The sequence below is a fragment of the Zootermopsis nevadensis genome, unplaced genomic scaffold, assembly GCF_977971745.1.
Source record: "Zootermopsis nevadensis isolate Lab colony 2312 unplaced genomic scaffold, Znev_1.0 Znev_ptg000004l, whole genome shotgun sequence".
NCBI classification, from domain to species: Eukaryota; Metazoa; Arthropoda; class Insecta; order Blattodea; family Termopsidae; genus Zootermopsis; species Zootermopsis nevadensis.
Genome location: NW_028259136.1, coordinates 3,861,759 through 3,880,433, shown reverse-complemented (window position 1 = coordinate 3,880,433; position 18,675 = coordinate 3,861,759). Strand labels below are relative to the sequence as shown.

The 18,675-nt window shown below is 35.5% G+C and overlaps 1 protein-coding gene across 6 annotated transcripts in view; it reads right to left on the bottom strand.

Annotated features, from left to right (window-relative positions):
- Window positions 1-18,675, bottom strand: part of LOC110833266 (uncharacterized) — a 167,595-nt gene that overhangs the window by 8,537 nt on the left and 140,383 nt on the right. For 5 of the 6 annotated variants that reach the window (XM_087342900.1, XM_087342901.1, XM_087342904.1 and 2 more), the window contains 14 exons: window positions 18,009-18,179; window positions 16,050-16,121; window positions 14,663-14,740; window positions 13,546-13,653; window positions 8,962-9,069; window positions 7,336-7,503; window positions 6,332-6,502; window positions 4,432-4,606; window positions 3,552-3,703; window positions 2,488-2,748; window positions 1,994-2,047; window positions 1,567-1,683; window positions 1,113-1,313; window positions 124-270 (listed from right to left, as the gene is read on the bottom strand). In XM_087342900.1, coding sequence (XP_087199026.1) covers window positions 124-270; window positions 1,113-1,313; window positions 1,567-1,683; window positions 1,994-2,047; window positions 2,488-2,748; window positions 3,552-3,703; window positions 4,432-4,606; window positions 6,332-6,502; window positions 7,336-7,503; window positions 8,962-9,069; window positions 13,546-13,653; window positions 14,663-14,740; window positions 16,050-16,121; window positions 18,009-18,179 — 1,983 coding nt within the window. Of the gene's footprint in view, window positions 1-123; window positions 271-1,112; window positions 1,314-1,566; window positions 1,684-1,993; window positions 2,048-2,487; window positions 2,749-3,551; window positions 3,704-4,431; window positions 4,607-6,331; window positions 6,503-7,335; window positions 7,504-8,961; window positions 9,070-11,214; window positions 11,314-13,545; window positions 13,654-14,662; window positions 14,741-16,049; window positions 16,122-18,008; window positions 18,180-18,675 lie in introns of all 6 variants that reach the window. The other variant, XM_087342902.1, reaches the window with a different exon arrangement.

The following is an 18,675-nucleotide window of genomic DNA, read 5'->3' as shown; positions in this document are numbered from 1 at the left end:
AGGTGGTATACTTTGTTGCTATAAAGTCTGCTGTACTTACAGGACTGAGGACGCTCTAGCAAACTAAAGAAACAATACTGTGCTTAAAAGACTGGTTACTATAATTGCTGTTTTTGAACTTACAGGTGGGCCTGGAAGACCATGATTTCCTGACTGTCCCCTCTGTCCTGGTGGACCTGGCAGTCCTGGTGCTCCATCCTTACCAGGAATTCCCATATTACCTGGTATTCCTTCAGGCCCTCTTTCTCCTGCTGCTCCTCTTTCACCTGGCTGCAACATATGAACATTCATTTTAACGGTGTTTGTAATTTTTTTATTTTGATTAATCTTTGAAGATCAAGCAGTCTGCAGTGACCTTTAACATGACAATATATTTTATGAGAAAGAGTATAAGAAGATGGCAGCCTTCTGAGATGTTGCACCATGTAGTCTCATGGTAGTTGACTGATTTTTCAAAGGTGCCTACTGTCTCCATTATCAGACAATCAGTTATCACCCTGATGATGGAGGCAGTATGCACTGCTGAAATGCTGATCAACTTCTATGAGATTTTACAGCACAATATCCCAGAAGGCTGTAATCTTCATGCTTGCTGCCAGGAGAACCTGGAATTTCACAGGAGTACAAGATTAGTACCATTAATTCTGTATATCAGGGATAATGATGGTGAAACAAATAATGGGGAGAAAAATGGCAAACATGTAAACGCAACAAATGTCAGAAAATAATTTTGGCAGAGGAAAAGAATACTTTCAACAACTATGGGTATGGGTAACCTATGAATTACATAAAAAATGCTTTCTTAGAGATGGCAATATTGTGATGGAAGTAGGAAATCACTTAATCTTTGGTTGCAGTTATTACTCTAAACAGTTATATCAGGCAGAAATGCTTTTGAATTAAATTTATTTACTGTTACTTAATGTTATTTAAGTGAAATAACACATACTGAAGTTACAATAAAAAATTTTCCACAGTGGAAAGTACTGGTTATCTTTTAGTACCGGGTGTAAGGCACAGAACAAATTGCGAACCTGCTGCTGAACTTCAGTATGATATAACATGTACATGAATCGGAAAGTGTCTGTTTTATGTATGACAGCTGTACATACTTGCCCGAAGGGTCCAGGTGGTCCTCTGGGTCCCATTGCACCAGGCAATCCATTTCCATCTATTGCTGTGATAGTGTTGGGGATATAACTGCTATCAGCACCTGGAGGTCCAGGAGGACCTGGGGGACCTGGTGGGCCAGCAACACCTTGAAACCCTGGCAGACCAGGTGGTCCAGGTGGACCATGAGTACCTGGAACTCCCTGCAAGATATACATTGAGTAGAAAGCTTGTATGATTTCTGTCAAACTGGGACTTCCAAACAGAAAACTAGTTTTAGTCTGGTGATAATAATAAAATCTGCAGAATCAAAGAGAATCACTGTTATAAACATAGCACCACATGCAATCACCTTTTCATTGTAGCAACTTCAAGCAGGATAATGATGAAGAGAGAAGCTAGGTAATCTACTTCCTTAGCTCCCTTTAAATACACGCAACAGGCTAATTTGCTTACCATGGAACCTGGTAAACCTCTGGGTCCTACTGGACCTTGCTCTCCACTTTCACCTTTATCTCCCTTCACACCAGGCAACCCGATAAGTCCAGGTGCTCCTGGGCTGCCTATCTGACCCTGCACATAATACATTACTACCATAAATAACTGAAGTTTCTAAACTCATGGCATCTAAAAGAATATTTAAGCCTTTAGGGCCAAGTTCTAGTGACTTCATACACAGAAAATAAAAACATGCAAAAGTTTTTGTATGCTGCAATCCAATATGATACATGTCTCAATTATGGCAAACCAGTCTGATTGGTATATAACTTTTTCTTAAAATTTATCCTATGTGGCACCGTAAAGGTTGCTGAGGAGATGCCATTTTGCACTTTAAAATTTGATATTTGGCGTGTTACCACAGTTAAATCTGTTAGAGTCTCACCTCTGGGCCTTCCGGACCTCGTGGACCATTCTCACCCTTTGGACCTGGAGGACCCTGAAATCAAGAGTTATTTCAAACTATCAGAGTACTGGTTTCCCGCAGAGATAAAGATGTCAGTCATGGTTTTCTGGGCTGTGATTCCACATAGTCTCATAGGTAGTTGTCAGTGTTCCTACGGAAATGTTGGTAAACATATATGTCTAAACAGCATCATAACTAAGAAGACCATGCTGACATCTCTAACTATTAGGACTATTCAGGATCAAAATACTTATAAACTACATAGACTGGACTTACATGAAACAAGAAAATTTAAAAACAATCTGTAGTAACAGTATCCTTATGAAAATTTATCAGAGTGGGGTCTGTATGGAAAGAATGAGACTTTAAGGGTTAATATCATGTTCGGAGTACTTTTAAAGTCTATAATATACAAAAAGTGAAATGTAATATAAAAAGGACAGGATATGATGCATTTAAGGATTGTACAATACCTGTTCTCCCTCTTCCCCCTGTAAACCTTCTCTTCCTGGAAGCCCACTAGGGCCAGGCAAACCTGGTAGACCTGCTTCACCACGATCACCTTTAGCACCTCTGTCTCCATCTTCACCTTGAGGACCAGGAGGCCCAGGGGCCCCAACAGGTCCAGGGTCACCTGCAGCAGCTGCAGTTCCAGGCAGTCCAGGCTCTCCTGCAATGCCCGGTTCTCCCTTCTGACCAGGATTTCCAGGACCTCCAGGGGCTCCAGCTGGACCCTACCAACAAATGTCATCAATCTGCCGATGTTTCTTCATTCAGAATTGTAAAGGTTATACAACGGCAATGATACAATGACTGTAAAAATGAAACAGAAAGGACACAGGAATACACAATCTAGCAAACCTGTTTTAAAGTAATATCCAAATATTCCTATTTGAGAACAGACAAATACCTGACAAGTGATTAAAATGTTATGTATTTCACTAGATAATAAAAGGAATATAGATAAACATTCTTTCAAAGTTTTTTATTGGGGGGGGGGGGCACAGTATAATGTAGTTTTGTCAGTTATGAACTACTGAGAGTAATGCAACAGAAAACTGCCCTGTGATGGCATATGATGATGATTTTAACAATTTATTGTACTCTTTTTTCTTTCATCCCCTTCCAGTCTCTCTCTTTCATTTATTCTTAGGTGGTGTAATATAGTTTATGTCCTTGTAAACATATTTAAATTTCTTAACAACATCCTTAATATGGATCTATAAACAAATCATTTTAACCTTAACATTTTTTGTTTATGTTTTTCGACTGTATGTATTTTTCAGTAACGCTTGGACAAACGATTCTGAATGATGAACAGCAAATGATGTGGAAAGAAGTGGTCATAGTTTATTCAAAGATAATATCCAATAATTTACATAGAGAAACTAAATAAAACCATAAAAGTAATCTTCAGGATATCTGGTTACTAGGCTAAGATTCAAATCTGGGGCCTTCAAATACAAATTCAGAGTGCAACCAATTGTGCCGCAACGTTTGATCTCACGTATCTATTGTAATAATGTCTGTAGCTTACTGGCAGTCCAACAAGCCCAGCTTGTCCTTGAAGTCCAGTGGAACCTGAAAAACCCTGTTCACCCTTCTGCCCAAGAGGTCCAGGTGAGCCATCTCGTCCTGGAGGACCTCTTGAACCATCTGTTCCAGGCAGTCCTGTTAAACCACGCTCACCTAGATATGCATAAATGATACATTATTTGACCTTCAGATATCTAGAAAAGTGCACAAATTTCTAAATTAATTTATATGACTGTAAGTGATTTAATCTCATGAAGTAATACAAAATTAGTTTTGAGACAGAATAATATCTCCAAACACTTCTAACAGCCTTCCAATAAGATAGTGAAACTTCAAAGTAAAAGAAGCATAACGTACCAAGAGACTCTTAGTTATATCAGAACTTAAAATTATTCATTGTCAGGACTTTTCCATCCACGACGTTTCGGAGGCTGGTTCTGTCTCCGTCTTTAGGTGAGAGATACCTACTTTGTTGGGTCCCTTAGATAGAGCTAGTCACTGTCACTGGACTTGTCAATGAAACATAAGTACATATAACACTAAATAAAACAACAGGCCATCGAAAGATAAATTTGATCCAAGCACTCTACTGAGTTCCCATATATTCTGTCTTAATATGGGAAAATGCAAAATTTAATATATTAATATGTGACATTATGCTTTGAAGTCTCTCAGCAGACTTCACCAAATCAGCTAAGCTTATTTTAATTTCATGTCTGTAAATGTTATATGAACACCTGAATCAGTCTTTAACTAAGTCCCTGGAGTAGACTGTCCATCTGTTGTTATGAACCTGGACGTTCATCACACAACGACTCCCCACTCTCAGATACTTCAATACAGTGCACATCACTACACACTATTACTATCCATTTCTATACCTTTGTCTCCCCTGGGACCACTCTCTCCTTGATCACCCTGTGCTCCTTTATTCCCTTTGGGCCCTGGAGGACCCATAATTCCAGGTTCACCTGGAGATCCAGGAGGTCCAGCAGGCCCAGGAACAGCCTCGCCCTCCACTTGAGCACCAGGAAGACCTGAAGGGCCTGGTGGACCCTGACAAAATTAAACTTTGTTGTCTGCTGAAGTACCACAGTTTTGCTACAAAGGTTATACAGGCAGATAAAATGTTCATAAAATTTGGCTAGCATTTGTATGTACCTGGAAACATATACAGGAAAGTAAGCGTCATAAGTTATTCCCATAAGAAACTCCACAGATTAGTAGATGGCTCTCTTCTGGGTAATAGCACCAAGTAGTCTGGTATGTTTACCAATGTTTCAGAGGTCCTTGTTGCCTCCATCATCAGCAAGGACCACTGAAACGTTGGTTACTTCTACCAGACTACATGGTGCTATAACCCAGAAGACAATCATCCTTGGACTCACTGCCAGGAAAACCTCATATCCTACTTCAAATTAATTTAAATACAGTGAAACCTCGATGCATCGTTTTCGAAGGGGGTGGGAAATAAAAACGATGAATGCGGGAAAACGATAGATGCGGGAAAGCATTAAAATTTTAAAAAAAAACGATGTTTCTCTTTCAAAGTTACTTCTTTGTACCAAAAAAGTCTTTAATGGTCAACTGGTTTGTCGAAACTTTACGTTTTAGACCAAACAGAGCACTTTCCACGTTCAAAATGTTTTCCTCGTCACGTTCACTAATATTAAGCGCATAAAAGAACGACTTCACTTTTGCCAATGCTTCGGCAAAACTCGGCAAAGCTTCGGGCTCGCATTCGTCGTCTTCCTCTTCCTCACCACTCCCACCCCCTTTGCGGACAATAACAGGAAGAATGGAAATACTATTACTGCCGAACTCAACGAAACGTAGCTGTAGAAGACCCTGAACCGCTGGAAACGAGATGAACCAGAAGAATGAAAAGTGCCGCCAGTCTTTCCTTTGTACTTGTAATAAAAGCATTTGTGAAGAAATTCACACTGCACATGCCATCTGGCATCGCTGGAACGAAATATGAGTGTACCCTAATTAAAATCGTAAAATTTCTGACAATGAGCACCGCCATTCACTCCAACCATCACCCCTGCACCGCTGACCCTCATTCCAAAAGAATGTACTGGTTGGGCGACATAACAGGTTACCGCTACTGTGTATTCCAAAAACATTATGCGTCTTTCGGTATTAATTTATCTCTAAACCCAGCATTTTAAATTCTCAGGAACGATCATTGCGGGAAAATTGTGGGCCGGGACTAAGATTTTTGAACGATCGATGCGATAAAACGATAGTTCGAGGAACGATAGAAGCGGGAAAATGTAACATTATTTTATATGGGATGTATTCGGGACCGAACAAAACGGACGATGCATCCGGGAAAACGATAGTTCCGGGAACGATGGATAGAGGTTTCACTGTATATAAATATCTTCAATGAAGTCTTCGCAGGCAATCAGCTGTATCAAATGGCTATAAGAAACCAATATTTTGAGAGCCATCTGGTCCTCATCATCAAGAATCTACATCATATCAGATCCCTGAGGATGAGAACTGATGCAGATGATAGCCTGTGAATACTACATTAAATTCAGTCACCACAAAGCAATGGATCATGTATTAGCAATTTTTTATTTTATACCTTAAATTATAACACTTCTGGAGATTTAAGACTTTGATAATTTGTAATGATATGGTTTATTTGAATATCAGACAATAATAACTTGACTAAGCCTATTCTTTCAGGAAGTCCTGAAAGTAAAAAATCTACTCATTTAATTAATTCACACAAACAAACTAAAATTATAAGTTTTAAGAACTTACTGCAAGACCTGGAAGTCCCCTATTTCCTTGAAGTCCAGGTTCTCCTCTCTCTCCTTTCAGACCTCTTTCTCCATTACTACCATCTCGACCAGGTAATCCTGTAGGACCAGGCTCCCCAGACACTCCTCTCCGGCCTTGAGGTCCTTCAGGACCAAGTTCTCCTGGCAGGCCCTAAAACAGTGTATTACTTCAGTTAACACAATAGAAAATTAATGGGTAGTTTTCCTTTCCTTTGTTATAAACAGGGCTGTGGAGTTGGTACTAAAATATCCTACTCCAACTCTGGCTTCGCCTCTGAATCTTTCATAAAAGCTCAATATCTATCAATAAGGGTAAAACCAACTAAAATGGTAAATGGCACCATAAGAGATTTCATCACCACCACGTGAATCATCAGCCTACTTTTTAGACTTATAACCTATATTTAAGTATGTGTCTAATGGTTATTGCAGAAATCGGTTGATTTGTAGACACACTGTGTTCTTAAGGTACAGGAGCCAAAGTTACAAAGCTTTATTCCCACACCATGTGGCTCAACGTGTCGTTGGATCTCCCTAAGCATGAAGCCACCAACGGCTCACACGGTATAGAAATTGTTCTTAAGATTTTATATTGAGGTCGGTGTCGGTACATTTTTACCAACTGTGACTCCACCTAAAATTATTTCTGACTCTTGACTCCACAGCCCTGGTTATAAATAGGACGTTTCCACCATGCCGGCAATGGTATCTTTCTGACAAATACACAAAATGCTCTTACATAAATCATTAGGTTCAGAGAAGAAAGCAATAGGAAAAAAGACATTTAAAGGATGGTAACAAGTTTTAAAAGTGAAATACGAGATTCCTATATGATATGCATATAAAATGCTTCATTCATTTCAGTCTGCCAATAGGGTCATTACTGGATACAAACTTCTGATTGACATAATTCTTTAATAGGGAAAGACTTGAGTTTTCATATAACAAACCCCTACATCATAACCACAAGTTTCTGGTACTCACTGGTGGTCCAATTGGTCCTGGTTGTCCAGGTGGACCAGGCACTCTCTCTCCTACTCCACCACCTTCACCTGGTAACCCACGTGGTCCAGGTGGTCCCTCAAGGCCAGGAATTCCAGGTTGACCATCATCACCACGTTCCCCTTTTATTCCTGACAAACCAGACTCTCCCTAGGATTGAATACACAAAACAGATTTAGAGTACAGTATGGAAACAATAAATAGTGCGGGACTAACAATTCTGAATATGATATTATAATTATTTCTGATTGTAGATACTACTATCTGACTAACTCCAAGGAATGCAGACCTCTCTGTAAATGTGATAGTCACTAACATAGACTAGACATTCACACCTTTTATGGAAATTGAAGATTCATTACCATTCATCACAAGAAAACTCAAGTCATATGAATCCACAATCTCACAACCTGTTTCCTTAAAATCTATTCCAATATTACATACTGTATATTATATTATTATGTCTCCCAAGTGATTTCTTCCTTTTAGGTTTTCCAGCTAAAGTTTCATATTAATTTCTCATGTCTCCCATCCATGATACATGCACCACCCATTTCATCTTCCTTGCTTTAATAACCCTAATGTGTGTGGTAAAAAATACAAATTACAAAGCTCTTCATCGTGTACTTTTCTCCAACCTCCCATTACTTCCTCTGTCTCAGGTCCAAATATTTTCCACAAAACCTTCTTTCCAAACACCTTCAGTCTAGCTTCTTCCAATTTTGACATCCACTTCAAACAGGATACTGACAGGTTAAAGATTATGAACTGAATGATAGCAAGTATTCTGTGAGTTTAATATGATCTTAATTTCTTTGTGAATGTACTTTTTATTTATTAATGTTGATCCCAAAATATTTTTGCTTTGCTAAATTTTAAACAATTTATTAGCTACCTTTAAATCATACTTTTGTCTTGCATTCTACTTAACTTTCTCTGCATTCATTTCTAGACCGATCTCCTTAATAGTATGTAATATAGTTCCCATTGCTTTTCCCTTGTGATACATTCTCATCTCACAAATTACAATCATCAGCATAGAACTGAAGCTGACACACTCTATTTAATTCCAGTACTTGCTGATTTTCTTTGGCACCTTCCTACTGGCACATTAAAAACTGTCGAAAAGCAACACAGATGAAGCATTTTCTTACTTCAAACAATTCTGAATAGGAAATACACAAAACAAATGAGATTTTGGGTTCTCACAATCATGAAGATGTTGATGGCCTTCTGGATTGTGATGCTATGAGGATTTGTAGGTAGATACCAACATTCTGAACAAAAACACTGCCTCCACCTTCAGGCCTGAAGTATGAAGATTGAGAGAGTATGTTTGTCTGAAACACAATGAATCTGCCAACAAGTCTATATGGTGTTACTAACCAGAAGACCAACACTAAACATGAGAATAATATATATATATGTACACAAATTTTATTATAGTTTTTGTTGAAACATATTTTAATTAGCCTAATTAGTTTCATGGGTGTACCAAATTCAATGAGAAAGTTATATACTACTTATCTTCATATTATTAAACTTACTTGAAGTCTATAAATAGGTCCCGATTTTATTAAAAAAGTAGGTATTATTACAGAAACTTACCCGATCGCCTTTAGCACCAGGTAAACCTGAATCTCCTGGGGGACCTCTATTCCCTTGAGTTCCAGGCAGACCTCTAGCACCAGAAAGCCCTTGTGGTCCTGGTATACCCTGTATATTGACACAGGCCCAATTAGTTTTGTTGTGTTCTCTGTTAGATATTTATAATTACATTCATGAACTACAAACTTTCTACACATCATTAGAAAGTAATATTTTTATCAGGATTACTCATTATAAAATGGTAATTGTTTTAGTGTGTAACTAACCACAGTAAATGTAAGTTATAACTCATATTTAATTGTATGCAAGTTATTAATCTAGAATACGAATTTATGAAATAACTAGAATTCACACGTCTCTACACTACGTTCAATTAAATACTACATACTAGGTGTGTCTGCATGCTATATTCTGACCAGAAATACTAATGTTATCTCTGCTATGTTGCAAATACTTCAATATTTTTTTTAATGTACACTTCAGTCTACCTTGTAAATAAGTAATTTAATAAACAAGCTAATTCAAGTATTTACTAAGAAAGTATATTTTTGAGCTTTGATTCATACTTATAATATTCTAATACTTTTTTTAAAATTTCAGACTTAAAAACATCTTAAGACCTGGAACACTACACTAGAAAAATTCATTGATGAAAAAAGTCACTTTTGCAACCATCAGATTTTCACATTAACCATTTTAAACAATTGTTGCTATCAGTAATCCACTCAGACTTCACAAGTGGTATTACTAACTGAACTCATGACTAAATTCCATTAATATATTTTTGCATTACTGACAGACAAATGACATTGGTTACAATTTTATTGATTCAAATTCCATTTTCAGGGACCTAGCAATTTAACTATTTTAACAAACCTAATCATCACTATGTTCCTCCCTATAACAGTGGTAATTCATTACTGTACAACAGACAGCAGAAAACTTCTTCAAACAGCCTGGCTCTTATACCTCCACCAATAGGACCATCAACCACTTATCACCACCAACATCATCTGTGCCATTAGAAATACAATTTATCAGCTCCTTTGTATTAGTATAATACTTTCAGAATCCACATACTTGCAGCTGTTAGAAACTGAAATTTCTCCAGATGTTTATTTTTTCCTTTCCTTCTCAATCTGTCCCCAAATTTAGATCTTGTTTACCAGTACACTTCAACATACTGGATCCTTCCTAGCACAACAATACACTAATGCTTTCCTTGAAGCAATCTCCTCCCATTGTTACAAATTAATACTCATGTAACATTAGCTAATAATGAAGTACCATTATTGGACAATGTGCATTGACATTTCAAAAAGCAAGTCTCGATAACACAATAAAATTTCTTTTTACCAACTTTCAATTAATTTTCAATTATATTAAAACAAATATGTGTGTAACCACATGTAACATGACTGGAGAACATTGTCCTTGTATAACTCAAAATTATTAGAACAGTGTTTGAGTACAAAAGCAAACAAGCTAATTCAATTTTAGATGTTAAGAATGCATTAATGCTTCATTTTAATATTAATATCCCATACCTGCCAGTGGCTCCTACTTGTTCTTTTCCCATGAGGATTGACAAACAAGACTTTCTATATGCATTCCCTTTTACCCCTCATCCATGCTACATGCCTCACTTATATCATTCCTTTTTAATTAGTCACCTTAAAATACATATTCTTAAAAACTAACGTATGAATAAACCTAGACAATAGGTAGTTGTTCCACAAAACTACTCTTTATGATTCTCAGTTATCAACAAGTGTAGAATACTTGAGTACATAGCAGAATCTACTCCGTGAATTTCAGAATTTTCCACAACAATCTTAGAACTAAAGCAACTTATTGTTAAATCAACAGATGTAGAGGATCTTTGTGTATATTTTTACTTTCTACTCTAAGTAGGATAATTCATATTTAATTTGAAGGCAATTTTAAGCCTTTTCTTGAAGAGACATTCCATTATGAATGTATTTAAGTGATATCAGAAAGCTTATGAAATATTTTTCATCAAGCTCCTGAGACTCTTAGAAACTTTAATCACTTCTGTTAAGGCAAATATTTCTTTAATTCATATTGCAATGTGAGTATTAACAGATTCCCAACTAAAGCAGACTATATTGTTACTATAATACATGTGGCATGATAATGTATGAATGTGAATTCAGTATGCAGTGTGCAGTGATGTGTTTTGTGTAATGGGGTGAGTTACCGGCAAGCTGTTAGTGGGGGTTGGTAACCTACAGGGCGGCCGGGAGGTCCGGTAGCTCCCTTCTGGCCGGGAAAACCCGGTATTCCCGGCTCGCCGATAGGTCCAAGAGGTCCGATCAAACCCGGCAAACCCTATGTAAGACAACAAGAAAATGAGACAGTGGTGAAGAGGCAACATTATTTTACCAAACCTGAGAATCAATATACCAAGTTCCGCACCCACTTGTGTGTTGGAATTAACTAGACATAAGATTACTACATTTTCATATGTTGTCTAAATGAGCTCTCAAGAGTTACATAGTTCATATCATTCTTCCAACCACATAAATAAATGTAATACTTCTAATGTGAAAACCTAACACTTTACTATGCTTATTTCTTTATAAAATTGCAAATGAAAACTTAATGTTTCAACCTGGATATTAACAAAAACTATGCTTATATTTCCCAACAACATTTTGTGTAAAGTAAGATTTGAGGTTCTCACAATAGTGAAGTTGCCAATGTTGTTGTTCTGGGTTGTGACACCATGCAGACTCATAGAAAGATAGCTATAAAATAAGCAAACAAACAAACTATTAACACTATAAAAAAGACAATAGTGCCATACGCGTTTCAACCTCAAGAGGTCATCATCAGTGGCAACAGAGAAATTAATTCACAGGTACGGATGACGCAACAACAGCTCACCGCAGACCAGCTATGGCCATCAGACCATCGGATCAATAGCTAAGTGCAGAGTTCAACTCCTGTGAAACCAACATCTAGTGTAGTGTTGCTTGATATGCTTTTGTAAAATAACTCCACTTCATGATTTGTTTTCTAAACCATATTTAGACCAATTTTAAACCATTCTGATTAAATGAATTAATTTCCCTGTTGCCACTGACGATGACTTCTTGAGGTTGAAATGTGTATGGCACTAGTGTCTTTTTTATAGTGTTAATAGTTTGTTTGTTTGCTTATTTTATATTCTAATACACTACACGGTATGCAAAGTTTTAAAGATAGCTATGTTTCTCCAAAATGGCTGTATCAATGTGTGAGTACACATGGTATCATGACACAGAAGAGAAATATTGATGTTTGGACCAATATTTCTTCACTGTCTTATGGTGTCTATAGGCTGCAGTTATCATCAATACCAGTACAAATTGAAATTACTTCTTTTTTAAAATTTATAAGATCACAAAGCATGTTTTTTTTACCTTAACATCCAGGCTCTATAGGTATAGATATAGGGAAATATTCTTGAATCTACATTAAAAGAGAAGACAACTGTTACTAACAAAACTGGACAGTCCTTCTGAAGGACATAATAAAAAAAAATATTTTAATTATTATTTGGAAAAATGACATGTTTTGAGAGCTAGTTTCCAGAAGCAGCTGATTGTCACCATGCTGTTATGCGAACCTCTGCTGCCTCAACTTGTCATCCACGCTGAACTCCAGGCCTGGGTTAAAACAGAAAGAGAAGAAAAATACATCTACAAGGAATTTCACCTTCAAAGTTTGAGTGGTTTCGATATTCAATACTGCAAGACTCAAATGTGAGGGAGACAGAAATTTCATAGCATATAGTACACACAAATAAAAATTACTCTTTTGTAGTTGAAAATGTTACACACTCAGTGGAATCAGCTATTTTGGGCCATATTAAAATGTTGCCTTGTCAGGAATGTAAGTAAAGCGTAAAAGAGGTGAACATGATAAGGAGATAAAAAATTAGGAAACAAATAAAGAATAATTTTTAATATCAAACTGCTGAAATAAATGTAAAATTTACAATTCTTATAATTTTCATATGTACAAAGAATGAGGCTAAGGTCCAAGCTAAAGGTCAAACAGAGTGAAGAGCTCTCTGACACACCCCTTCAGCTTTGCGTAAATGTATATAACTAAAAAAATAATAAAAGTAAATGACATAATGAAAGTTGGACCTTCATATCCTGCATTAAAATGTACACAATTTTAGAACTGCATGTTATTACATAAATCAAGGATAGTAACTTGCTAAAGAGCAGAATGGCCAGTGAATCGGATTTGTGGAGTCAGCTTTTATCTTTATCCAGCAATCAAGTCAAGACAGGTCACTGGTAATACACGCTGAGTTAATTTTATAAAAGGAATTTCTTTTTAAGTTACTGTAGACTTGCATGATATAAAATATTCCTTATAAATGGAGAATTTAATTTAATTTGAATCAACGAATTTGTTTAAAACCACTCAATCTTTCTCGGATTTAATTACGAATACCATCAACTAAAGCTTACAGAAAACCTTAGTATTAATAATACAACAAACTACAAAATCTGTTAGACAAATTGGAACGATTTTGATGTGTATGATGTTCACATGACGTACTGGCAATCCAGGCTCTCCTGCTTCACCATGTGTGCCCCTCTGCCCTCTGATGCCTGGTGCACCTTGAGGACCAGGGACACCTGGAAGGCCTGGTGGTCCATTTGTACCCTTTCACAATCAAACAGTTTCACAACACAAACACAAGAAACATTAAAAACAAAACTTTTGGATCACTCACCTTTCTGAGTAAGAAAGTACTTAAGCAATCTAGACAAACCAAGGTAAATTCAATGGTAGAGAGACCATGAGTTAAACACTGAAAACAAAACTTCAGTATTTAAACACTGGAGATTTCTCCTGAAATGTACATTCATAGAAATAATTTTATATTTACACACACACATGTAGTTGACTGGAACAAAAGCGTGGTATCATTGCAGTTTATATTTTCATGTGGGAAATTAAAGCGTTAAGGTATAATTTATCCTCCGTGTACATTGCCAGATCTAAACCATACTCAAATGTAATCTGTTTTTCATATTTATGAGATTTTGATTTAATCTCAGATTTTGAACAAAACATACTTCTTTCTTTTTTGTTGGTAAAAGATAACTTGAATGATGGTTAAATGGTTAAAATTCAAATGTCTCCCTTCCATCATGCACCAAATGACAGGAAAAAAAAATAATTTGGTCACATTTAGTTTGAAGAGAAAAACTTGGATTTTTAAACCACCTTGAAAATTAAAATTAATTTAAAAAATATGTTTACAACAGTGTGTCAAAGAAACCAGAATTATAATAACTGTGCATCTTGAATTTAATCTGCTCTCAATGCGATTACTCTACATTGAGGCATATTCAAGGCACTGACGATTTCCATTATATATGTTGTCAGCAAGAGGGAACCTTTATGACACTACTTGTTACAGTCATAATAAAGTTAAATACTGAGTTTTTGAGGCAGCAAATCATTATGAGTTGTATACATTACAAAAATCAGTAAAAATATAAATTTGATTGTAGATATTATGACTACATTTATGTGTAAAGAGCATGAATTGTATTTTCACTACATAGACACAAATTTATTTCTTTGTAAATAATAATGGCTGCTGAATTTTATATAAATGTTGTTATTCCTTTTTACAAATTTTTATTTTGGGTGAGCCACTTACATCAGTGCCATTAAAGCCAGGTGGGCCCTGGGGACACACTACCTCACAAGATGGAGTAGCTGGCAATGGACTGCTTCTCTGAAACATTTGAAAAAGATTTTGATTAATAACTGACTTATATATCATTTTAATACATTAGAAGAGATTTATATCTACTATTAAAATTAAATTGAAATTAATAAAAGTTGACAAAAATTACACAGAGAAAGAAATTTCAATGCCTGAAGATAACGCTGCCCTCTGTCATTAACTCAGTTTAACATTCATAAATTTAGTAAGATTGGAGCATACATGGTAATGTGCTAAAATCACCTTGGGTTATCACATCAAAATTTAGATAAAAAAGTTTTGAGACTTGCTCTGTCTCCATTCTCAGATTGACTCTGAAGATAATATCAAGGAAAGAAAAACAGAAATTCCAAAGTTACAAATGTTTATAAATTTTAGAAATTCCTAATAATAATCCAAAATGTAATCTAATTTAAATAGGCTCAAGACTAAAATTGTACAAAACAAATGCTTTTCCATCCCTTTTTATGGCAGTAAAATTTAGATATTATCACAATGCAAGAAATATAAACTAACAGCTGCATGTGCAAAATGTTTATCAAAACAGTACGGTATATTCTTCACCAAGAAGAAGAAAAAATTTCAGAATTGAAACAGTTGGAGAAAGTATTGATTTTAATTAAAATCTTGTGTATAGGATAAAGCCAAAATTTTGTGACAGTCATGACATACAGCAAAAAAATCAGAAGCCCAAAATAAGTAATTCAATGGACCAGTTGGAAGATGTGGAGAGGGAAGATAGGAAAATAAAAGTGGTTGGAGGAAACTGATAAAGGAATGAAAGGAAATAATTTGAAAGATATTGGATTGATCAATAGTTACAGAATATGAGAGTGATAAATCTCTGAAAATTGCAAGAACGAGAACAAAGAGTTGTGTATGATTAATCTTTGTCCCAAAATAATGGTAAATGTCCAAGTTATTCAAACATAAAGAGAACTCATCCTATGATTCTCTAGGTGTGTGTCAATGATTGATTCATTTACTAATATTATGTTGGACACTGCCCATTGTTTAGACCTGCATTTAATACACATGATGTTTTTGAACTTTACTATACTTCCTCCTTCAGGTGACAGGATGTCAATTCTCATTACTTTTTATATTTAATATTAGTGGCAATGCCTAAGATTGAACCCAGTTCCTATTTGTTATTAGGCTAGCACTTTGTCACAAGGTTTCTTTTTCTGCTTTAAAAATTCTTCCTTGTTTCAAATAGAATTAATATGAAATTTGCAGAATCCTGAACAATTCTGAAACAAATAACCACAACAAACAATTAGCCTCCTAGCTATAATAATGTAATTTAGGGACTTACAGGCAACTCATCACAGCTTTCCCTTTCTGGGCGTGTTGGGTCACAACTCAGCACCATCCACTGAAGATCAATCTGAAATCATACCAATATTAAGCAGTATGCTTACTGGGACCAAGAAATACTCTTTGAAATAAAAGTTTATTATGAAAGAATCAAACTATAAACTGTTCTGTTTCAACAGACAATATTACAAAACATCTTCCAACTATAGTAAAATTGTCATAATTGTAGTTGTGTGGTATTTTTATTTCATATTGTGACTTATGTTTTCAGTTTCCTGCAATTGTTTATCGCTTACAATATCCATTACCTATTATTAAACATTACTTTAAATTCACTTTTATCTAACTGTTATTTTCTCCTAAATAGGTACTCATTCGTCAAAAAACTGAAGTCCTGAAACACATATGTCTTCAATCCAGCCAATTAGGTCTATGTAACTTGAAAGGCCGTCTTTCACTTCATTCCTCTTTCACAATGTAATACACATAACATTTCTAACTTACAAAAAGTGTATTTTATTTAGTTGTATAACATAGTGATTTTGTAGCAGCTGACATTCAACTACCAGACATCTAACTTCTGACATGTTCTGAGCCAAACAATTAATTCTGGAACCAATGAAACTACAATTATACACTAAAAACACTATAATTACAGGCAATAAGGTTCACTTGAGGTAAGTTCATAGTGCCAATCAGTTTGTTACAGCATTTTATTAGATGAAATTAATGTTAGATGATACTTACAAGTTGTGAGACCTGTAAAACAAACAAAGACAAAAACCGAGGTTAGTTTTGTGCATTGCATCATGTAACAGTGCAAAATGTGGTGCACTTTGTAGTGGTAAGAGAAGTTAATAAAGGTTAAGTTAGGAAGGGTTAAAATGTGTATGGGTAGAGGTTTAATTTATTGAAGGGCAGTCAACAACATTTTATATAAACAGTGACATAACTGTAGTAATTTTTGACCAACTAGACTAACACTAGTTTGCACACAGCTAGGTTCACGAAAAGAGCAAAATACTTTGTTCCTATAATAGGATTCATTATCTTTCCCTGGTGAAACTGTCTTCATATTTATGTCTATTCATAGACTTCCATCCTATGCTGACAGAACATGTTCTTGCAGTTACTAAGGTATAATGAAATTATATTTTATAACAATGGTGGAGACCGTGTAACATCATTTTGTAACTGACTTACAACTAAGGAAACATTTCCAATTTAATAATACAATTAAAGAACTTAATTCATGTTGGCATAATTTTATGCAAACCAATATCTAACTTTTACTGTCAATTTTTTTTTAAATGAGGGGTTTTCATAATATTCGTATTTCATGTCAGTTTTATTAATTTGTGCTGGTGCAATACACCTTAGTTACAAATTGTGATTCAGAGGTTTCATTAGAAAACTTCATAACTGCAAATTCTTCATGCTAAACTATTATTTTAAGGCTAATTTATGAACAAAAAAATTTGCCCTACATCTTATATATATATATTTATTGGATTTACTGACTGAGGGGTTCATTGAGTATTAACACATAAGAGCCACCAATATTAGGGATCTTAATATTTATTGTATGGGAAAATGTAATTTAAAGCCCTGTACTATAGGATGCTAGTCAGTCTTTATGTCTAGGGTTAACAGTAAAGGTGAATGGTAGTGAAATGCATGGCCAGCTGACTACACATAAGGCATGACACAGGGTCAGTAAACGTTAACAGCTTTGGGTGACTTTATACATCTAAAATTACACAAATTTAGTACACATTTATTTACATATTCATTATGTGAAACTAATCTAAGTTAGAACATAAGACTGCAGGTTACTTCTAAAGCATTCAGATTGTAAGCATATAACAGACTGAGGATTAGCTGTCTTGTGCTCCCTTTACCTCCTACGTAAAATCATACCTGATGTAAACTGTAAACAATGAAAACTGATACATACAGGCACAGTGTTGCGACTTCCAGCAAGTTTGGATATCGTGATGTCACCATTAACATCAATAGGGCCGCGTGGTTCCAGAAACTCTGCCATATTCTGTTCACAATCCACATACAGCACTACCTGGTCTCTGTACACTCCAAAATGGAGCTTGTGCCAGTTCTTGTCAAATACCTACCAGCAACAAATCAGGAGAGATTGGACTCACACAAAACCTTCTAACTCATGGAACAGATTATTTGCAGGAGAAATTACTCCTTCAGTATGTCACACACATGAGAAGCTAAATATTTACACATAACACCTGTACTGAAGAGTAACCATGAGTTTGTTTATACCAGTCCATTCTACAACCCTATATTATAAAAGGGTACTCATTGGAAGAAAGAATTATTTGTAAATGTTAGAATTACCATTCTACAACAATGTACCACAACATATACCACTCAGATCAAACACACTAGGACTCACCAAGCTGTGAAAAAAAAAAACTTAACATTTTTATAATTTTTAACTTCTTAACCATTTTAAAACATTATAACACGTAATTTTATCATTATTTATTGACATCGAGAATAGATAAAATGATCCCTAATGTAATAAAATAAAAGCAGACAGCTGAACTTGATGATAGCTACATTTGGCCAAAATATATTGTTCAAGTGAACAG